This window comes from Lagopus leucura, unplaced genomic scaffold (genome assembly GCF_019238085.1).
Source record: "Lagopus leucura isolate 7727_CA_CO unplaced genomic scaffold, USGS_WTPT01 Super-Scaffold_100159, whole genome shotgun sequence".
Classification (NCBI taxonomy): Eukaryota; Metazoa; Chordata; class Aves; order Galliformes; family Phasianidae; genus Lagopus; species Lagopus leucura.
This window is the reverse complement of record NW_024962335.1, coordinates 6924001-6948048: the sequence shown is the minus strand read 5'-3', so window position 1 is coordinate 6948048 and position 24048 is coordinate 6924001. Positions and strand designations below refer to the sequence as shown.

The window sequence follows — 24048 nt, the reverse complement described above, 5'->3', positions numbered from 1 at the left end:
AGCTGTAGCAGAGGCCAGGCTACAGTGAGAGGGATGAGGTGCTATCTGTGCTTCGTAATACCGTCCACTAGAATGAACCATAACAGATACTTAGGGAAAGTTAATGGGAACCAGTGCTGACACTGAAAGCAGGGCAGTTGAGCATGGGCGATCAGGTAGAGAGCAGCTGACCATGTACCAGTCTCAGTAGCCTCTGCTCCTCCTCAACTAGCTGCAAAGGGCAGAAGAATACCTAGTGTCTTGTTTGAGACAGGGCTCAGCTCTGCCCCCCTCCATGCCACAGGCAGGGACATGGCAGCTGTTGCTGCACTTCCAAGTTGTGTTGTTTCAAAGCATGAAAAAAAAAATGAGCCCCCCATTATGTGCATTTGAAAGGAGATGCAAGACTCTTGCACAGAGAGTGCGGATGCAGCATTTGAGATTGAATGACCACATCATCCACAGGACTAATTTAGATTTTATTTTGGTATTTCTCAAATATAAAAAGTCAAAATTCTTACATCAATCTTTAAAGAAAATCCATGCAAGCAGGTCAAAATGTTTACAACTTATTTTGCACCCCCCCCCCCCCAGTTTTCACTTCACAAACCATGGTGGTAAGTAAACCAAGAGTTTGCCTTCTCTTGTTTTTTGTTTTTTTACAGCACATTGTTAGCAGACTACTGACAGGTCAACGCAGGGTGCAGTAAGCACCAAAATAAGATATTCCACTTCAGCAGCCTCTGTGCAGTCCTTCACTATTTCTTCTGTGTGCTTTTAAACTTTAAGGCAATTTCTCTTTGCTACCACTGTAATGACAGAACTTAATGCAGGAAGCAGTGGCATGAACTCAGCTTTCTGACAGTAGCAGCTGACACACTTCTCTCTCCTCAGCAGAACCAAATCTGGGTACGTCTTACAGAATTCATGGCATGAGGGCAGTCCCACGTCCATTCCCTATACAGCAGATTTGGACCATCTAAATAGAGATGTGCAGAAAATAAGAAGGCTTTACATTTTAATGGATAGGTACTAGAAAAACACCTGTAGCTTTCCAACTGATTTTTAAACAGACCCTTTCTGTTAAGCTTAGGGTCACATTTCATTACAGCTGAAGCCAGACCACTGCTCCTTTACTAAAATGGTTTTCTTTCAGCACAACTGAAGTGCTTTCAATTTACCTGCAGTCAGGTTTGTCCAATTCACAGAACATTCATCTCTGAGAGGAAGTCAAACTAAGCATCACAGCGTTTCCTTCTGAAGGCTGCACAGAGACTGAAGAGGTTTATACAATGAATGCTGCTTCAAAATCCATCCGGCATTGCTGAACAGCTCAAATGTGTGTGACCAAAAAAAAAAACCAAAATATTTATAGGCAATCAACTCTGAGTTTGTTAGTAACAGCAATACTGTACATTTTTACATTATTATCAAATACATAATTCGAGAGTTACAAAATAAGATCATGCATTACCACTAAATCTCATACAAGCTTGGATTGGTTTCATTCCAAGAACTGGAAACTGAGACAGAAGCAGTCTTAGAAATAAGGACTTGAACTCTGGATTCTTGTTTTAGCTCTCACATCTTCTATAGAATCTTGTTACAAGAAAGCCTGTACAAGTTTGCTCAATTTAAAGTATTCAAATGACTACTGAACAAAAAAAGTGAGCAAAAGGTAAGTGCCCAAAAAGCTGAATCTGTCACTCTTTTGAAGGTAACTGCAGAGCCAGAGGTACTTTCACACAACAGGGGGGCGCAGCTTTAACACACACTGAACGTACTAGAAAATGCTCAATTCCACCCTTTGCTATTTAGCTTTTGAAACCACCAAGTTCAGCCCTTCACCTTGTAACTGAAGGCAAGGATCAGCTGTCTGCAGTACCTTCTATGCTAAGACACCTAACAGTTGTGCTCTTTCCCATTCTGGAAGTGATCTGGAATAGGACATACAGGGATGGACAGCCCGACCCAACATTTCACAAGTCTTCAGCTTTGTGGCTCACACCTCTTGTCAGTAGTATTTATGCCTCTTCAAAGAGAGCAGCATTAAGAGATCAGAACATCTGTCTCCCTAGTTCCACTGCATTTACATATGGCACAAGGTTGGTTTTCTAAGAAGTAACTTGTGGCAACATTTTTTTTTTCCTAAAAAAGTGTAACAGCACAAAAAAGTTTAATTTATAGCAGCATTTTACACAATTTGTGTTAAAAAAGTAGAAGTTAACCATTTGTGTATTGAGTAACAAAAGGTTTAAATTACATTTATTTTCCATTTTACACTCACTATTTACTATTTGGACTATTTACAAAGGTTCAAATGCTGTGTAGAGAATGAGCTATACCCAGAATAAACTTCACACGTGAGGTAATGCTTTACCTCAGCCTCTGCTCTGACTGGCGGAGAGGACAGTTGGGTTTAGATCCTAGAAGAAATTCAGAATTAAGGTGTTCATATGAACTGGATTGTGTTCCTGTAAAAGAAAGCCACGTACACACATACACAGAAAGAGTAATCCTATGGTTGAAACATATTAAGACCTACAGTGGGTTTAGGTTTCATCTTGGCTGAAGAAGAGGAGAAAACAACAAAGCAGAGGGGAGTTTTGAGCGGTACCTCATTTATTCCAGGTGAGTTTCACCACGAGGCCAGCTGTTTATTACAAGATGCTAGAGCAACTGATGTTAAAACAGTGAAACTCAAGTACTAAAGAGCTAACTTTAATACAGGGCTTTCAGCATGCCTTCTGAATAAGACAGAGGAATATTATTCCTCCACCAGCATATCAACCTACCTGTCTCCAAGGCCCAAGAAGTACCACAACCAACTCCCACTGGGCACAACACTTGAGCACGTGCTTGCTAATGAACACTGCTTTACCTTAAAGTCCCATTTTCCTCCAAGCATTTTTAAATAACAGACTGCATGAACACGATATAAGATGCTTGTCACTGGAGGTTAGCAGGCTTTGGATCCTGCCATTATAATTGCACTATGAACAAAATGTGCACCAAAATGCTGAAAGGAAAAAAAAAAAAAAAAAAAAAAGGATGAGGGAGGGAACTACAACAACCTTCACATACATTTTCTGATGGTTGACCGAGTAACACAAGTATAGCAAATGGGTTTGGTAATTGCAAAACAGAAGTTACTGTCCCTGCTCTAGTCCTACATTACGTGAAGGTTGCATAGGACAAGACAACCTTTTGGATGCCTGAGGCAAACAGTGCTTAGTGTTGGTATCCTTAGCTCTCAACAGCTCAACACGGGTCAGTGTGCTTCACTGTCACATATCTGCCTTCACCTCCCCAAACAGTGCAGTCTTCAGTTCTTAGCACTTCACCTGCAGATACCCAATAAGAGTTTAGTATAAGACAAGCTGCTCACGCTTTTCTCTAAGCAAGTACTCTTGCAGAACTACTGACAAGTCTTAAATAAGCCGAACACCACTTAGATGCATACTTTATTTTAGCAGATATGGAAATTTATATACTCAAGTTTCCTCTCTTAAAAAATGGCCTACTAAGGCATCTTAAAAAAATCCATATATGGCTTTGGTTTGCTGAAATACTATTTTACATTGTTAAAAAGGAAAAATCATTCAAATAAACTCGACATGATGACACTTTCACATATTTCACTTAGAACTGACAGTTATACGGGTGCCTGCGTGTAATCAAAGATGTCTCCCCTTGCGATGGCGTGAATAAAAAGGTAATCCAAACGTTTATCTCACAGTAGAGGGCAACCCAGAAGTCTGTGCAGAAGTGACATACAGGGAGTTATTATCTGGGAGAGGGGGAACCACAGAGTTTCCATTCGTAGGGGAGCAGCTCAGTTTCAGTTTTTCCAAGTACTCTGCGTGAACAGGCTTGTGGCACTGAAGGACCTTGATTGCGTCTTCTACTTTAAACCATTCTCTTTTCCTTCCTGAAGGAGTACAGTACACAGAGAAAAAGTTAGATGTTTAACAGCACCGTCGGTTGCTATCTGATCAATCACATCCCAGTTACTTCGGGAAGTTCAAGTCATCAGACAGCACACTAAGAAGACATGAAGAGAATGGATGAGCACGAGAGATTCACTTAAGCCAGCTGAAGCAGTTCATAATAAAGCAGATAGTGGGCAGGAGCTCACAGGACTGTTCATGTAGGCCTTACAGGAAGGGGTTGGTATTTAAGTGACTCAATACTGCCCTCTTACACTGTCAACCCTGGCAGTGCTCTGAAGAGCAGTGGATGGTTCCTGGGCTGAGCAGGAATGGAGCAGCACTGCCTTCATGATCCCTGCACACTTTGACCTTGAGTAGCAGCAAAACCACCCCCATATCGATCCTCTGAAGTAACAATCAGTGTTGCTCTACAGGGAAGCTGGCACGCAATATATCTGCTCTACCTAAACAAACTGAGCACAGTTTTCAAGATACAGCTGTGTGCCACTCAGTGACATAGAGATGTTGTGAGTATATGGATGTTAACATCACTTAAAGCACCATCACCTGAAAAAGGGCAAAGCATCAAAGAATCGTTTCAGAAAGTGAAATTATTTGCTAACTACAACATTTTAAGTGGAGCATATGAGGAGAGAATGCACTTACCTATATTTACAGAATCCTCCCAGTCTTCCAGTATTTCTGTGACAGTAAGAACATAAACGTACGTCCTATGCTTCCGATCCTGGTTCTGCTTGAATGTTAGAAGCAGAGGTTTTAATTCACAGCAAAAAAAAAAAAAAAAAAAAAAAAGTTGTCCACATCACAGACATTCCACAACTGTAACATTCAAAGTTACTTACCCTAGGAAATACTTGCCAGCAAAACTGGCTCTTATTCTCACTGATAACAGTACGTACTCACGTATGGGAACCTGGCATTTGTTCTACTGGACTTAAAAAGATAGGCAGGTTTGAAGACTGTCAGTGCATGCAGTTTCACTTCCACTTTCTAGAAAGGCTCTAAGCCTCTCCTTACTCAAGCCTGCACACATCATGTGGCAGTTAAAGAACAACATCAGTCTCCTGTGTCTTCCAGCAGCAATTAAAGCTGCACTGCTACATTACAGACAAGTACAACAAGTCTGACTCTGTCATGTGGAAGTTGCTTTCTGCAGGTTATCAACTCAAAAAAAAAAAAACAAAAAAAAAACCCACACAAACCAACAAACCCAACACCAACAAAAAACAAATAGTGGAACCAAGCCCAAACAAAAGCTGTCTTTGCAAATTGAAAGAAATAGCTCACCTCAAATATCCCGAGCAGTCTGCCTAGCTTTCCCTTTACGCCAGCCTACAAAACAGGCAGGAAAAGAAGCATTAACATGTGCTTTATAGTTTAAAAAGTCAAAATACTGTAACAATCAGGATAAATGATTTACTCTTTCTTATTAGGATTATTTAAGCAATTATGTAACATAGGTTTTAATTACAGTGCTGCATCTACAACCAATGATGAAAAAATAAGCATGAAAGTAAACAGGCCAAGAGAAAAATTCAAGTATACAGGTCAATCTAGAGACAGAATCATTAGAACTCCATTACTATTTCTTATAGAAACTGAGGACTCCAAGTCCTCATACTTCAGCGATGAACTGAAGTACAGGTAACCACGTGGCTCTTAGAGCACAATCGATTTTCACTCATTTTCACAGGAAATGGTTTGGGGCATGTAACCTTTAACCTTACAACCAAATTTATATTCCCCAAACTCCACAGCATTACTAACTTCTACTTTCAGTATTGTTCCAAGACCTTAAATAAGCCCTTTGGGCAGTTTTTTTTTTGTGTAGTGAAGGCAGTCATTATATCCCTGTGATGCTCCAGGCTTGGTTTCCACAGAAGTAATACACAATGCTTCCTCCAAGCCGTTATTTATGATCATCCACTCATACCAAACAAATCCGAGCGCGTTCCTCTGAGACATGAACATGCACAGCCTACTGGTAGATAAAGCCATATGTAGATGTTGCCTCCTTGTGTAACTGATATTATATAACACTGGGCTTCTTAGTGCTAAGATGACATTTTCTAGCCTTCAGTCTTGGTTTCCAGCTTTAACCAAAGTTACCAATGCCTTTATGTAAAAGGGCCATATGGATCTTATTTACATTCTGGTGTGCAGCTCTGACAGGCAACTGGGCAGGCTTCAGCACTAAGCCTAATCAGCATCTCACAAGTGAATGCTCTGTGTCTTTCTTTTTAAAGGAAGCAGATGGCTAATGTTATTTATTAGGTAGTTTTGATTAAAGTCTGCTCTCTGCCTCTGCATCTCAGTCTTCTGCACATCTAGAGCAAGAACTAGACCTGAAGTTAGTGCACAGTTGTATACAACCTTAGAGCTTTCTTCACATGTTGTTCAATTTCTCCCCATTTCTTAGTACCCCAGATTCAGTCTGAATTTGCCATCTATTTCACTACAGCCACGTGGAATCTGCTTGATTTTAACAGCTTCTCTGTTCTGCCTCCACTCAAATCAGTGGTTTAAACAGATACTCGAGTAATTCGGAATGAAACAATGAAAGCTTTTGTGCAACCAGACGTCACCAGATGTGATTTCTCTCCCCAGTTCCAAATCACTCTCTAGGCAAAGAGATGTGCTTCCAAAATGGGGCATCATTTCTGCAGACAGGAGCAGCTTTCAAAACTTTTACTTCTAAAGTATAGGCAGTGGCTGAAGTCTTGTGGTTTTCCTCTAAAAGTAAGATACTCTCACCTCAGCTGAAAACAGCAGCCATTATTTAAGAAGTGCCATTAAGTGAAGACTACTTGAAAACTCAAGCGCTTTCCTTAACCAAAACATTTTCTCCAGGTTCTTAACATGGTACCTTCAAAATCTGTCAGAACTGAGACCTAGAGGAACTAGAAAAGGTCCAGCTTTTTCCTGCAATGTCCAATAAAGTTCTCACATTGCAAATTTTGAGCTCATAACCCATTGCAATAATAAGTTTTAGGGCGTAAACAATTTTGTCTTTCTTCTTTGGCCATTATGAGCCCAGAGCAGTTAAAACACAGCTGTTTAATAATCCAACAAAATCCAACAGCTGAGTGAGACGCTCAACTTTAAGAGAAAACCTTAAGGTGTATTTCTTTTAGCTGACAAGCTGTTGTCAGTCCATGAGCACTACACAGTAACTTCTCACATCTGAACTTTAGACATGCTGTAATGCTAGTCTAAGTGCAGCCACAGGGAAGAATACAAACTACTTCATCCCATAACCCTCCCGGCCTGGAGGACTCATTGTTGGCCGATCCCAATCTTGCACTGCATCAGAGGTGCAATCAGGCTTGCCTTGTATTTCCTGTAGATGGAGCAAGAGTCCTGCTGGAACTTTCAAACTAACATAGAAAGCTGCTTAAAATCCACATCATTTAAGAGTCATTTCAACTGTGGGATCTGTTGGATGGTACTTGGATGGCCACAGTGTAAGGCTATTCCTGCTCTTTCTTGCACACTTTTAGAACTTAAAAGGGTTTCATTGTACCACTGTACAATCTCATTTAAGAGGGTTTTTTTGGTTTTATTTTTAAATAAATCAACATAGTATTAGCTACTAGCTGGAGCAGATCCTTTTGTTTCTTGTGAGAGGTCTTAGATAACATTACTGGCACTTCTATGGTCACTGCACATTATCCAGAATCAGCCTCCTCTTCGCAGAGAGCTGTATTTCCACAGATCAGGGGGGAAACTGGATGTATTTTGGCTGACACCTCAATACACTAACCAGAAACAGAGCAAGAGTCTTTCTTTTTTGTGTGTGACAGAAGAAAAGGCAGTGGGAGGGTACTCCTTCCTTTTGAGAGGCCAGCTGACCATCTCATCCCCTTCAGTGTCAGATTTCCCTTTGAACACTGCATGTGCAAGCCCTTCCCATTTCCAGCCATCACGCCACCCGATTAAAGACTGAGCTCCAACTTGAGCAACAAAGCAGCTCTGCATTTAAGCAAGGTGTAGTACCCTTATGGGACTGCTTGGCACTGTAACTTCATATTGATATTCTATTTCAGGTTTGTAAAAGTTTGTATCTAAAGAATTGACAAGTGACTAACTACTGTAACCCACAAAATGACAGTTCCATTTATACCATGTAACCACAATACTGGATCAGAAAGAAAGAATAATTCATACTAAAATTTATTTACTGGAGGAAAAAAAAAAAGCAACATCAGCATGAACAGAACTCAAAGACAAAAACAAACCCAACAGGAACGACTCAGTCTCACTATGGAAGAACTGCAGGGCACGTAGCTTTGACTGCATTTGTCCTTTGGGTCTTAAAAACAAAGAGTTTTTAAATACACCACTTTTTGTGGGAAACCAAGGGATATACAGAGCCAGTGGGGCAAACACGCTGTGAGCTGTGAACACACTGCTCCCACCACTAAGAATGATCCTTACAACACCTGCTATCAGTGTCTCTTTTAATAAATTAATGGATGCTGACAGTTAGTTTGTGCATGACCCAATACCAAAGGAACACGGTTCAAAGGAGTGCCACAGTGTGCCTGCTTTGAAGTTTATTCATTCACAAAACTCTTAACAGTTCACTTCACTGCACTGTAACCAGCTTGCCAGGTGACATTGACCTCAGTGTAAAAATAGAAAGGACATGCATCTCTAAAATGGTTAATGTGAATTTCCATGGCTCAAGTAAAAACCCTGAAAAACCACAGTGTTCATTAAGAACACTGTTCACTTTACCTTGCAGTCTTACAGCAGCACACAAGATTCAGCCTGTAGCTTAATTGTATTTTGGTTTGGGTCATGAACTTTTAGTGTTCATTATCAAATGGCCATCCAGCATGTGAAGGGAGCCTACAAAAAAAAACTGGGAAGGACTCGTTATGAGGGTATGTAGTCTTTAAACTGGAAGAGAGTAGACTTAGGCCAGATATTAGGAAGAAATTCTTTACTGTGACAGGTGGTGAGACACTGGAACAGGTTGCCCACAGATGCTGTGGATGCCCCTTTCCTGAAGCATTCAAGGCCAGGCTGGATGGGGCTTTGAGCAACCTGATCTGATAGGAGGCGTTCCTACCTATAGCAAGGGGTTGGAACTAGAGATCTTAACGGTCCTTCCAACCCAAATCATTCAATGATTCTACAAAATGCTGAAAATTCTCAAGCTGTTCAACAAGCATCTCCAAATAATTTTTGCTCACTGAAGCCACTGGCTTATGAAAAACCTTGATGTACTTAAAAGCACAGCAAAGAGCCAAATATGGCTAGCAGGTCATGCCTTACTCTGGAATAACATTAAAAAAAGTGTAGCCACTGTCATAAGAATGAATAAAAGCTCATTTGCCTGTGAGCAAGATGCCCACAGCAGCACCTCTCAGGAGCTTTAGCTTCAGAAAGTTACTTTTGTGGTGTATAAACACAGATGATACTGTCCTTTTTTCAGTCACTTATAACACACAGCTTTTCTATCATGAAGGGTCCTGCTGAGCATTTTGACTGCAGGAGTATTTCAGATGAGGATAAGTCAAATTTTATCAGGAACAATTTTTTTTTTAAATTCACATCTGGATCTGTACGTTGCAGATGTGCTCAGCATTCTACACACAGTATCCTGGTTTTTTTTCCCCCTGTGGATTTGCCTAGCAGATTGGAACTTCATTTTTATATGGCTCTCTATCCATTCCACTTTTTCTACTAGGACAAGAATACACAGTGAAGAACCCACAGAACAATCATTTAAGAGTGATACAATTCCTGACCAGGACCACCACCACGGAATCATAAGATTGGAAAAGATCTCTGTGATCACCCAGCCCAACCATCAGCCCATCCCCACTGTGCCCACTGACCACGTCCCCTCAGTGCCACATCCACACAGTTCTTGAACACCTCCAGGGACGGTGACTCCACCACCTCCCTGGGCAGCCTGTGCCAGCGCCCAACCGCTACTTCTGAGAAGAAATTCTTCCCAATATCCAACCTGAACCTCCTCTGGTGCAACTTGAGGCCATACCCTCTTGTCCTGTCAGTTATCTGGGAAAAGAGGACAACCCCCACCACAACCTCCTTTCAAGCTGTTGTACCGAGTGATGTATAGGAAAGTCTTTCTTTGCTCTGACAAAGAAGGGGCAAGGACAAAACTCTGCAATGGAGGGATCACTTCATAGAACAGAGACAGCATTTTTTTTTTTTTTTAAACTATTTGCTCCATTTTTTTTTTCCCCTGCTGATCTGAAAGCAATTCCAGAAGGACACGAGATCAGGAGTAGTCAGATTTTTACTCTCTGTATGAAGCAGCCACAAAGTTTTCCATGTCTGGGCACTGTGTGCAGCCTGACTGGGCCTCAGCCATATTTCACCCCTACTCCTTTGCTATCCCAGCCTCACTCTCCTAAACTTTGCACCTCTTTTGAGGCAGCACTGCAGAAATTTGTGAGCAAGGCCACGACCTGGAGTACTCCTCAAAAATATTCTCAGAGCAGAAGTACGCGTAGCAGAAAACTAAGTATCAGCCTCTGTGTCACAACTCACCACTACACTACTTTGCTATGGCATTAACCTGACAGCTCTATGCCTAGCACTGTCTGCACACAGAAGCCTAAATGCTGGTACTTCTGGTCATGCCCCCAGACAACTTCTATGAGATAGTAAGATACCACGATTTTCCCTAGAGGCTCCTCTACTGCCTCTCCTGCAGAGGAGCCTGGATCTTTGCCCCCCTTCAAGTGGGGCTTGACTGCTTTGAAGCAGCCTCCTTCACTTTTATAAATACAGGAGCGCTTGTTTGAATTCATCTTGGGCAGCTCAAAACTGGCCCCTACAACAAAACTGAATACAGCAAGAAAATCTGGAATAATCTTCAATCAACAAGGCTTATTTATGTTTAAATCCTGCTGCATGAGGGTTGCTAAGAGAACTGAATACCAAATTAGTCTGTTCCCCGCATAAGATGGGAAAAGAGTCAACAAATTAGAGCAAATAGAATTCACCAAAAGACACCAAAAGGCAAGGAAATTTCAGGCAAACTACATTTACATCAAGTTCCCATGCCTCCACAACAAAGCTAAGAGTCTTAAGGGTACGCAAGCTAAAGCACCAGGTAGCACAGCTACTCAGAAAAAGAGAAAAGCACTGAAAAAACGCGTTATGCACGTTGACAATTAGCAACAACATTAATGTGCTGTCATACTGGGATTACAAAGCTGTTCAACATTGGATATTCTGTACTTCATTCCCTTTCTAGCACATACCAGCTCTCTGTAAAACCTTGTACTTCCTGTACAATGCAACAGGTTGCCCAGAGAGACTGCACAAACCCCTCTCCTCAGAGATATCTAAGAGCCATCTGGACATGATCCTGGACAACAGGCTCTAGGTGGCTCTGCTTGAGCAAGGATTGGAGGTGACCTCCGGAGATCCTTTTTCTTTCCTACCTCAGCCATTTTGCAATGAAGTAGTTGGAATTTTTTTTGTTACCTCTTCATACACTTCTCTGACAGCTGCTCCTCCAGGTTCCTCTTCTGGTTCCATTCCTCCCCCTGGAACAATCCACTGATCTGGGTATCGGCTACTGCTTACTAACAGCACCTACAAATAATGCAAAGGACTGTTAAATATAGCTTTTAACTCAGGAATCTTGGTACCATCTACTTTTTCCGTAGCACACTTATTGACTTGGGCATATGGATTATAGACTTCAAAAATGAAACATAAGTAGTAACCAGGAGTTTGTAAGAAGCACTTAAAACCACAATAAAAAACATTAACATCAACTTTTTTGATACAAAGTCAAGACACAGTTGTTTCATAGACACGCTTTCTTCAGATGCTTGGATACAGTATGGAAGGTACATAATACAATGTGCATAAGAATGAAGACGTACAGCAAAACATCTAAATACCAACCCCTAAGATCACTAAACAAGGGGTAAAAATTAAGAGATCATCATATATAAGTTAATTCATATGAAATGGGATATTTTGGCTAAAGAATTGGCCTTCTCAAAATATCTACAATTTTTAGCCTTAAACAAGCTTATTTTCATTAACCAAAGTGTGATATTAGCACGGTAAGCTTTCAATATTGCATAACTAAATTAAAGAGCACTTCATTGGCTCTTATTCAATTTCTAACACTTCTCTAAGAGGAAAAACTGGAACATACTGAATTCTAAATGACTCCTAAGTTTGTTAGCAGATTCTAAGTGACATTAAAATGTATATTTGTGTGCCACCTGGTTGCACCATTGATACATACCAATTTACTAACCACTGCTCAGAGTTGACAGCATGCTCAGGTATCTGCACAACATACTAAGGGTGAGGATGCTTTGCTTCTAGATTAATCTACAGCAGAGAAATACAAAAGTGATATCTTGATTCAAGACTACACAAAAATGAATAGCACTGCTTCTAAGACATACTCCATCATCATCACTGTACCTAGATGAACACTGCACGTTCCAGGCAACACTTTGGCACCACACTGAAGTTATAGGACAAGTGTTCAAGGATCAATACTTGGGACCAGACCAATACTTGGGTCTTGAAAACCTGTGACAAGATTTGCAACAAGAACCTTAGTTGAAATGTTTACCTGTTGCCTGCTGGCAAATGACTCAAAGGACAGCTCTGCCCCCACTAACTGCCTCTGCATTCACCTCCTGTTCAATTCATTAAGAGGAACAACAATTCTGTCACAAGTGCAACAGTAATATGTATGACAGCTATACTGTGTCCCTTCAGCACTCAAGAAATACAGTGTAGGTTCACCTACAAAAACTGGACAGCGTAATTATGACCATCTTTGCAAACATAACATAGGTACACATTGAAGCATACCTAGGTAAGCCCTGTGACAAATATCTGCTGACTGTAATATTAATTGCAAGAGCTGTTCAGCTCTTAAGGATTCCTCTACTGTACCAGTTCCTTTCATTTCTTTCTATGCTAAATCAGGAACACAACAGAGACCATCATTTAGTACAAAAGTCATTCTTAATACCTGATTTATATGCTTGGATTTTCAGTCAACTCAAATATTTTACCTGTTTACCTTATCTAGTAACAATCAGCGAAAGGAACATTGATCTCGATCTTTATCAGGTCTTTGTTGACTAGTATCCTTTGATACTAACAGGTACACAGCTCTGTTGCCTGTAGCTGTAAGCAGGTTCTTAAACACATAGGTGGAACGTTTATATCACTACAAAGAGGATGGTGACATTGCTTAAAGCTCAACTGTAAATGTTGAGTTTGTATACATCTATGGGATGCATACAAGCACTACATGTTATTTTCTGCTCATCAAACTCGCGCTCACTGCAGTCATGTGAAAGCTAGCAACAGTGATGAACAAAAGGATGATTATCTCATATTAAATCATTCCCAGCTTAATAGAATGGTTTTAATCAGCACTCGTTTAGTTTAAGCTAGACATAAAATTCTTAATTACTATTAAGGGATAAATCGGGTTGCTTATCCTGGCAGCACGGCATAAAGCCAGGAATGTTTTATGCCTTTATATGTAGTTGTTGACTACTGCTAACCCAATCAATAGTCTGTGGGCTGGGTTTGTATACCTATTCACTTTGAATTACCCTTTTAAAAAGCAGAAGCAAATGCATCTAGCATGTAATAACGTTAAATACACCACTCTACTTGACAGGCTTCAGAGCTGTACATATACTCAGAAGTGCAACTGCCTAAGAGTACATTTTGGCAAATTCCCAACTCCCTACTAACCTTTCCACCATTGCTTCTGTGCTTCCTGTTGTTCCCACTGCTTTTATGATCTTAATCTAAGGGACCACACTGAATTACATCCCTGAGACTTTCAAACACACAACTTCTCCTTCCCACCAGAAACACCCACCCTGGGGGATGCTAGCAACAACATACTCTGTGGTAGTGAGTTTCTACACAGTGAGAGTTGCTTACTACCAATTTTAAGATTGAATGGTAAGGCTAAAAAGCACTCCATACCTCCTGCACTTACTAGCCTAGTTGGTTTTTGATTCCATATAGGGTTTAATTTTCAGGTATTTCAACCTCTAAGTGGTCAAAGACAGATTCCGCAGTACTGGAAGGACTACACAGATCACTTAACGAATGCACCAGAAAGCTCTGGCTGCTTCAAAATGCACTCACTTGGCAGAAAAGGTGCAAGACTGGCAGCAAATAACCATCAATTAATTTTCCTTCAATGTAAGAGGTGCAAAACAGGGGAACAGATCCAGGTCACCTGAACATCCTGCCTCTTGAGTAGGATAATCTTCAGGCAGACAGCAATACTCTGCTGAAAGTAAGGACTGCACAATCTAACACACCCTTATTTTTTCCTAGCCTGTGAACACCAAATTTTACCTTGTATGTAATACCAAGCAGTTCCTATGCAGAGAAATCTGCGTCCTGTATCTCTGAATACAAAGGAAGGCTCCTGTATCTCAAAGGATCGAGATTACTTTTTATCATATTACTTGCCAGCGATCACAGCCTCTCTCATGTCTCTCAAAGCTTTATTAGACAATTGTTTCTTTTCTTTAAAAGAGCAATGGCATCTGATCTGCTTGCCTGGTTATACCATTAGGGTTACCTTATACCAAAGACTAAGGTAAAACTATTGTTTTTTATCTGCCAAGTCAGGCAGCAGAGCTGCAAAATTCAACGAAGAGAAGAAAAATGAAGGATTCTTCCACTAGGTCTTACTAACTTAAGTTTTTACCTTGTTTTCAAGTCCAGGAATAGCAATGACCTTTGCGCATAGCAAGGAAGAGAAACTGCTTGCCAGCCTACTTGTAATAAGCAGCTATCAGTATGCTTAACCAAGAGATGGTTAACCAAAAAACCAAAGGTAACTACAGAGCATGTGGCATCATGGGACTTGCCCACTATAAATGTTAAACTTCCAGATAAACAATTGAAAGTTTCCAGAAGATGACAAAGTTTTGGCCTGCTTAATGTCCTCAAGTCTGAAGAAACATGTGGAAGAGCCATATATATTCCATAAGATTAAAACAGCCAACTGCCCAGAGTAATACAGATGACAACCCCAAGCTATTTCTCCCTACATTTTTACTAAGTACCATGGCTTTGTGTCTTCTTTGACTGTGGAGCATTATAACTTTCAGAAGTAATTGGATTAAAAATAGCTAACAGTAAAAACAATGAACCAAGGGTGAGGCTGAAGGTTTCTAGACATAACAAGCAAGCTATCACAGCTGGATTCCTTGACTTCAAAGCATGATTTCCGATGACTTGAAGTGATGGAAGAGGAAGTGGCAGAAGATAGTATAAACAGACCAGAAGATGCACATTTTTTGGATTTATTTGTTGCAAGAAAGAACAAACAAGAAACATACTTGCAGATGAAAAGGTTCCAGAGCAGTTGCCATGTCTTTGTGGGCTCTCTCCTTCCAGTCTAACCACATCCGTTCTTCTCTTTCTCACTGCACAACCCATTTTCTCCCATTACTCACACCAAACCTGTATGTCCAACTTGTATTTCAATTGCCTGACAGGAACAGCTATGCTAGCCCCTTATTCATTCTATATGCAATAGAACTGACAGTTTAAAAGGAACAACTTTCAGGAGGGAAAAAACGAGTCAATCCCTTGACTCCAAACACACACTGAGCATGTGCAGCACCAGCCCAAAGCACACAGCTTGGGCACACAGCCACAACCCATGGATAGCATGGATAAGGTAAGGATAAGGCAGACACATAGAAAAGGAACACAGATCATGAAGCTGAGTACACATGAAAAACTGCAGAGGTTTTAAATTGATCAAGTACAGGGAAAAACTGGAAGGACAAGAGGTACCTCTCAGGTACATAACAATTTCAAAATGCTCTTAGAGGAAAGAGAGTAGGTTATGTTCTCAGAACTGCTGGAAATATATTTCTGAAGGAAAAGTTTCCAATTCTATTGTAAGAAAACATCAGGACTCACTTTGTTAGAAATTAACATAATCTAACCTAGCATATGCATCATGGAAAAGTCCAGGCTACGGGGCCATTCTGCCAGCTACAATTACTTGGAAGAGTCAAAGGTGACTGAAGCCAAATACAGCCATAAGGGTCAGCCAAACCCTATCATCTATTTAAATGTGGCCATCACCAGATGCTCAGGGCAGAAACAAACAGGAAATATTTGACTATTTTCCCCCAGAAACCTGACCTCCACTTGTTTTTTCACTCAAGAGCTTCCTCAGAAGTATGAGGGAACGAATTGGAGTGCTCCAACACAAGAATGTTACTGAGAAGCAAGGAAAAGCATCTCTTACATATGCTATCGAACATTAAAATAGACACTTGTATCATACTTACAGGATTCTCCCTGCACGTAGGAAGTACACATTTCAAGTTAGAGAGCACATTTCAACCTGGTATTGTAGTTGGAGACTTCCTTCATCTGATACTTTTTAATTATTTGAAGAATCCTTTCCTCGTTTCAGTAGCTCTGAAATACTTTCTCAGTTCTTCTGAGGCTATGGTATCCTTATGGTAGGCTGCCATAGTATCCTTACCCCAGAATATCTCACTCTGGACTCCAGAAAGTTGAAAAAAATGCAGCGGACCTTTGCAACCTGCTACAGCAATGCCATGCAGATAGCATTTAGTAAGTGATATACTTTTGCCTTCCTGACAACATTCTCCATAGACTGCCTGCTTGTAATTCTCATCTTTACTGCAATCATTCCCCAAATTATTACATAGTAGTGGAAAAAACACTTGTCAGACTTTGTTCTTCCCCCTTTCCCTGGGGCACTGAGTTCAGGAAGCTGACGGCTATGCAACCATACACAGGTCAACACAAACTGGAGCAGGAACATGCATCTCCAGCTACCCCATTTCAGATCAACTGAAATTCAAATACCTCTAATGAATTACTTTCCATAAAACTGAAAAGCAATGTGCTCAATTATGTCTGGTTTAAAAAGATTTAGTTGAAATGAATAAAGTGGCAGAGAAGCAAAGAAATGGCATAATAACTAGCAGTGTATTTACCTAAGGGATGGGGAACTTGAGCATAACATCTTGAAAGCAACCTAGAAAACTGTGTTTTGCCCATACAACGTTGAAGTCTGAAATGACACTCCTAACTTTACGCATGGATCACTGATCAAAGCACTGACGCGATATTAAGGTATCAGTCAGTGCAACTTCCCTGGCACTCAAAAGATGAACAATGAATAAATAATATATGCATACATTTTACAATACTTCAAAGTTATTTCTGTAAGTGATGTTTGAGATCTTACAATTTTAAGATATATGGCAATAGGGAGATCAGCCTTTTTCAGGAAAGGTTTTGCCTTAACTCACAATTCAAATTCCATTATTCCACAAATTATCCTTTACATGAAATTCACATATTTAAGCAACTTCTTGTTATGCTGAATCAGAAGTCCCTTCCTCCAACTATTTCAAGTACTTTGTTCTGTTCTTAGCCTAAAGTGCTCATATCAGGCACGGCAGCCCTGTGCCACTGCAGCACTTCAGCAGTTACACATTTCCTCACATCAACAAGCACTGGTGTCACCTGTAACTCTGCATCTCCTCCTGAGCTTTACTATGTTTCTGCAAAGCACATCTGACAGGACTTAGGTACCATAAAAGGGGTATATCTTGCACCCAGCTGAGTAACAAGGAAATACTCCTGGCCACAGAAAGCCCTGCAAACAATCCAGGAAACCACCCCAAAACACCTATGGAAGTTAATTTCGCTTCTCAGGCTCAGTCAGCTCCCAAACCCTTTTACAGACAGCCTTCCCCTCTTCTACTGTCAATGCAAACTAAGGAAGACAACATGTCACCTGGAAGTGGTAGAATAGCCAGACTTCATCTTGCTGCCCACTGCTTTGTAACTTGAAACTCTGGCCTAATCTGGAGCAGCTGAACTCAGCTTTCCTGGTTACTCAGCAACATAATCCATCTGACCAAGGGATCAGCTTCCAAGCAATTTTCAAGAAGCAGGAGCTCCAAGCCTTTGAGAACCCACTCAGCTGTAGGTTAAGACATGACAAGGTTACTTCTCAACATGCACCAGTTAGCTTTCAGCCTCTGTCATATTTAAGATACTTTGAACTGCCCCTCCCATACAAATACAAAACCATACATCTTTGAGACAAAATTGATTTCAAAATATTTAATTCACAGGAGCAGTTCCAGTGAAGTGCTTTAGCACTAGATCAGGTTGTAGCGTTCCATGAAGTCAGTGCGTGGCCAAGGCCAACATCTTTTTTTCAAGCTGGAATACATGGAGAATGTCACTCCTCATTAAAATAAACTTTGAAAGCATTCTACAATGAGACAAAAAATACATATCATCATTTGTGTCATCAAACTCAAATCTATAAAAAATACTGAAAATATTGCTGAAAATCCCATCAAGAGATGTATGTGTATATAACATCTTTACGGACACACACATAGGTATGCATTAAGTTTCTGAAGATGTCTGCCACTCTATTATTTTGTAGAGAATGGCACCATTGAAATTTGCACACCACAGAACTAACCAAGTTTAGCCAGCAGTGTAAATCCTCAAAGTAAACATTGGATGCTGCAAATAAGCTAAAGAAGATAGTTTCTTGAGTGTCTAAACAACTGTTATTAATTCAGAAATTCAACTTTTAAACATGGCAACACAAACTAGGCTTTGTTCCACTTGTGTCTGGCAGGTACAGCTTTGTTTCCTTCTTCCCTCAACCCATCCACTCGTTAAGCACATTCATTCTGGTGCGGGCAAGTTGCAGTTCAACAGGATGGATGGATCCCAATGTTAAGGCAAAGGGGATGTACACTATGGTTTCAGAAAACTGAAGAGCACTGCACTATAGTTTTAAACACTTGAAGAGTACTATTTAAGTGACAAGACAGCTATCATGAGGACCAAGGCAAATTCAATGCCAGTTTCTTAAATCTTGATGTTCTACAGCCAAAGAAATAAAAGTCTATGAATTGGACCAATAAGGTTATACAATATCAGAACCCAAGTGTTTTCAAATGAAGTTGCAAGGCAATAATTAATAAGTACATCCCCTGACACAGTACAAAAGTAAATCTACATTTCCTGTATGTGACAATACTGTCTCAGAAGTGCAAGGAAACCATTCCCATCTATTTTCATCTCTTATACAATAATGACCAGCAAAACAAGAAAATTGAGAACGGGCCTTTTGTCTTCAATTTTTGCTAACAATACATATGAAGCTACTTTTTAGATCTGACACTAATAACTGCCAGCTGATCACTGAATTAGAGATTTCAGTATTATATTTAATTATGTAAATCACTGCTTGCAGATGCCAAAAATAATTAGAACACACTCAAGTTTTACATTCAAAGTATTTAAAAATAAATGCTCGTTTATTTGTATAACATGCAGTTGATAGAATAAAAATTAACTCATTCTGGTTCTTTAAGTGATTAGGAAAAATACATTTATTACTTGCCATCCTGGTCTCGTTCTCCACTCTAAGAGATGAGTATTTCCTCACCTATCCTCTAGCCCAACCCTAAGCCAGCAGCAGCACTTTGTGCAAAGCCAGCATTCAACAAAGAGGCAATTCCAACTTGGGAAGTCACCAGCCCTTGTGGCACTGCAAGAGACTCTCCTGCTGCTCATCCTGAAGGCACCATCCATATCGTCCATATCACAGACAAACTGCCAGCCCATCCCAGCCCGCTGAATACCAATCAGCCTTAAGCATACACCTACCAGCTTTTTGCTGCGCGAAGATGCCATGCACAGCCCCCACATTTCTCACCTTCAAAGTCTTCTTTCATTTTTCATGGGGTTTCTCCTGCTTCATTTCCAGCATTTTTTTTTTAATTCAAATTGCACAGTGCCTTCAATTACTGTTTCATTTTGATTACAAATGGCAGAAGGACTCAGCGCCTAATCTGATATCCAGCTATCCTGCTCAGCCCAAATGATGGCACTGAAGTAACCAAAACAGGCTTCACTTTAAAGACAGCAGTCTAAGAGACGGTCTTTTAAAACACTTCAAGATCTCCAAAGCAACTGACAACATTTCTTGGCTATTTAGGTTTCCAGGGTGGGTTTTTTTTTTTTTTTTTTTTTTAAAACAAGCAATATCACAGCATGATGTTTACAAAAATCTAAGATAAGCTGGCTATGCCAGCAAACTGACACACGCACAGGGTCCTTTGAAAGATGATGCAAGAATGGAGGATTTTTGCAGTGGTGCAGCTATTTGGACACACATCAGCTACCCTGCAAGCATATACTTCATTCTGCAATGCCAGCTCTACAGACAAAGCAGCAGCATTTGATAGGTTACAGCCCCATTTCCACCCCGTAACACCAAATACAAGTGGCTTTTCTCAAACCTGGCAGCAAGGACTGTTGGTAGCTCTAACAGACAGCGCTGCAGCAGACGCTCAGTGACTGCTCCCAGCTGTGTGCAAGGTTCACCAGACTCACCCTCACCTCACAGCTACCCTAGAGCTCACCTATGTTTTGAATGAAGAAAGAGGAAAGTAATGCATTTCCCCTTCAATTTATTTGTATGTTTATCATTCTTTGTTACCAGACTTTTTTCAACTATTATGTTCCTTTGTTACCCGTAACACTCAGCTGTATTCAGTAAGACTACAAAGACAGCACAAGGTCAGAATAGATAAGGAACACATCAAAAAGCCATGAGCAGACTTAGCAGCAAGACTGATGACATATATTGTTTTATGTAGTAGATGCCTTCATTGAGGACAACCATGAAAAATCTATTACTGAAAATTTCAAGCCTGCTACTTTAAGCCTCCATGAATCAGCAAAGTGCCCCTGTTGATAATCTGAAGTTACACAATTAAAATCGCAATTGGTTAAGAAGAATCTGTTGTGAATCCAGTATGCAGGAATAACTTTTGCTCCAGCAGAAATATAACAAGTAGAAACAACCTGAGTATTTGATATCACTTCTAATCAAGTACACAAAAGTTCTGCAGTCATGATAAAGACAGGATCTATCATATTTTTTTCTGTGGTATGGAGACAGGTATTAGTAGCCATCTGCACAACGCAGTGGGATTCCATTCAAAACAACCCTGTTGCCTACATTCAAGAAATAGTGGTATCAAACTAAAGTAGATGAAAAAAATGGAATAATGGAAAAAAAAGGTGTTAGAAGAGGTGGTTCTAAGACTTCAAAGTCCATCAAAACATTGTTAGGGAACAGCTGCTGTCTACTGAAGAACCAAATCATAGTACTAGAAAGGAGAAATAAAAGTAGGTGAAGAACAGACATAACTGGACATGAAGCAGCCATATACAGAGTCAAGGCAAAAATGAAGGATAATTCTTCGGTTTGTATGAGGAGACAGCAGCAGATCCCAGGTACCACTGCCTTTGTGGCTCCTCTGGAGCAGAAGCTCCCCTACCTGGAGTGGCCTGGAGACTCAGGTCAGGTGAAAACTGATAGCACCATTTCCAGAGAATGGAAAAGGAAGCACAGAAGATGTAGCATTTCAAGCAGACCTACACTGAAGTGTATTTAGAGAACAGTATTCAGGAACATCACAAGCACATCTCACTCATCCAGCTGAGGCACACAGCTGGTGATACAAACAGCAGCCACAATACACTGAGGCACAGGCTCCGCAGCGAGGTGGTAGAACTGGCGCTCGGGAAACATCTGACCCAGGTCAGCACATGACCTCTGCTTTTCAGGAAGCAACACATCACAAGACAACGCTGTTACCACACGTTTGATGTACGCCCTGAACCCACCTTACCCCATCCTGCAACACATCTGCTTGGCAGTGCCAAGCCCAGCCTGCAACAGCTGTACAGGTGCTCCACCCGCAGCACCTCTGTGCTCAGCACTGCCATTCTTACGCAGCACAGCAGGAGTTGGCAAGATCTCTGCCGAGCACTCTTCTCTATTAGAACACCCAGCAGAGCCCGCTCAGCTCGCTCCTGAGGCTGCACCGACAGCACTCACGGGATAACACGAAGCACAGCGCCACTCGGGTTGATTCCCGGAGGCACCGCTCAGCGCTGGGAGATGCGGCCTCTCTCCGCCGGGCGCTGAGGGCCCCGCAACACACGTGCCTCACTGACAGGAGACACGGGGCGAGCGCTCCTCCCAGCCCACGGGGAAAGGAGAACAAACGCAAGCCATAACCGGCGTATTTCATGGCATTAAAAAAGAAAAGAACGAAAGCCAGGACAGGGTGTGCTTCCAGACAGTACGGAGACGCATTGTGCAACGCATCCATCAGCGAAGTTCGCAGATAACGGCCGGTGCCGTTGACCTTGGCTGGGATATAGGGCAGGGCTGTTGCCACCTCCCGATTCTGCCGCAACACCGCACCGCGCTGCCTCCGACGACCGAAAAATAATGATTAAAACCCGCAGAAGCCGACCGCGAGGCGGGACAGCGTTAAGCTCACCCCCCCCCCCCCCCCCCCCCCAGAGGGGGGGGCGCGCCCCCCCCCCCGCGCCCCCCCACGGTCGGGCGCCATGCCCGCAGCCCGCGGTCCCGTCCCGCATCGGGCCGCCATTACGCGGGGCGCCGCCCGGGGCCCGGCGCGCACAAAGGAGGCGCCGCCGCCCCGCGCACGTGGGCCCGCGCCCCACAGCCCCAAGATGGTGGGCGAGAGCCGCGCCCGCCCCGCGCCGACACCGCCACCGCCTCCTCCGGGCGCGGGGACGGCCGTTCGTGGCGGTGACCCCGCGCCGAGACAAAGAGCCGCGGAGCCCCGCCCGGCTCACACTGCCCCGCTCTGCCCGGGTCTCGGCTCCCGCCCCCCTGCCCCACGTGCCGGGCTCACCTCGTCCTCCCGCTCGCTGCGGAAGCAGAGGCACGCCGCCCGTTTCTTGTAGCCCTCCCGGTCGTATGTCCGCGTCTGGTTCGGCTTAAATTTCATCATAGAGGCGGTGACCCGCCGGCAGCCCCCGGCCGCCACGGCTCCTCTCCGACCGCCCCGGGACGCCGCTCTCCGCCGCCGAGGGCCCCGCTAGGCGCCGGGGCGGGAGAAAGGCCGGCCCTCGGCCGCCCGTCACAGCCGCGCCGCACCGCTGCGACCGCCCCAGCGGCCGCGCCGCGCCATGGAGGCCCCGCTCCGCTCGCTCCGGCCCGGCCGAGAGCCGCCGCCCCGCGCCCGAGCGCCGCGGCGGCCGCCCCTGCGCCCACTATTTAACTGGAACGCACATTCCTGCGCCCGCGCGCGCCGCGCCGAACCGCGCAGGCGCAGCGAGGGGAGGGAGTGTGGAGGGGGGGCGGTTCGCGGCGGCGGGCGGGGCGCAGGGGCGGGAGGGAAGGTAGGGGGTCGGTCACGGCGGCCTGCTTAGTCACCCGCGGGGACTGAGGGGAGCGGCGGCGGCCCCGGAGTGGGCGGGGCCAGGGCGAGCCCTGCGCGCCGCGGGCTGGCTGGCTGCGAAGCGGCGGGGTGAGGGGTTCTCCGGTCGGAGCCCCGCTGGGATGTGGGGCTGCCGGGAGGGAGCGGCTCCGCCTCCTCGCATTGAGGTTGTGCTGTATTGGCCCTGCGGGGCGCACCTGCGGGCCGGGACGGCAGGCTTCGTGCATGCGACTGTGTGTATGTATATGTGAAGATAGCGCTTCAGGAGCTGAGGTAGACAGAAGGCCCAGCTTTTTGATCTGCTGCCCGCATGCCTTCTTTACGATCTAGTCTTAGAATCATTAGGACTGGGAAAAGCCACTAATCTTTTTGTCAGCCATCCCCACCGTGCCCGCTGACCGTGTCCCTCAGCGCCGCATCCACGAGTTCATCGGACACCTCCAGGAACAGCTGCCTCCACCCTCTCTCTGCGCAGCCTGTGTCAGTGCAGCTAAACTCTCAGAAATTTTTCCGGATATCCCACCCGCACCTCCACTGAGGCCCTGCTGCTTTCGCTGTGACCATGGGAACCTGCAAAAACCCAGCCCAAAAGCAGAGCGGGGAGAGGAACCTTCCTGCAGTGCCCTGGTGGCGCTGGGTGCAGGCAGCTCTCAGAACTCTCAGCTGCACTGACAGGTGGAAGGCAGCGATTGCTGCTGCTTATGTCAGTCACCCAACCGAGCTGCTCCATGAGTATCTTCCTTAACCTCAATCTTACTTGACATTCAGAATATGCAGAAAAACCT

General features: G+C 43.2%; 1 protein-coding gene across 2 annotated transcripts; it reads right to left on the bottom strand.

Annotated features, from left to right (window-relative positions):
- Positions 1-439: 439 nt before the first annotated feature.
- NUDT4 (nudix hydrolase 4) lies at positions 440-22906 on the bottom strand. Of its 2 annotated transcripts, none has more exons than XM_042889674.1 (5): positions 22736-22906; positions 11409-11519; positions 5220-5264; positions 4578-4665; positions 440-3910 (listed from the first exon to the last, which is right to left on the bottom strand). In XM_042889674.1, the coding sequence occupies exons 1-5, from the start codon at positions 22832-22834 to the stop codon at positions 3708-3710; spliced, it is 546 nt and encodes a 181-aa protein (XP_042745608.1). In that variant the 5' UTR covers positions 22835-22906; the 3' UTR covers positions 440-3707. The 2 variants fall into 2 exon arrangements, with proteins under 2 accessions (XP_042745608.1, XP_042745609.1); XM_042889675.1 differs by having other exon boundaries at positions 4578-4662.
- Positions 22907-24048: the final 1142 nt, after the last annotated feature.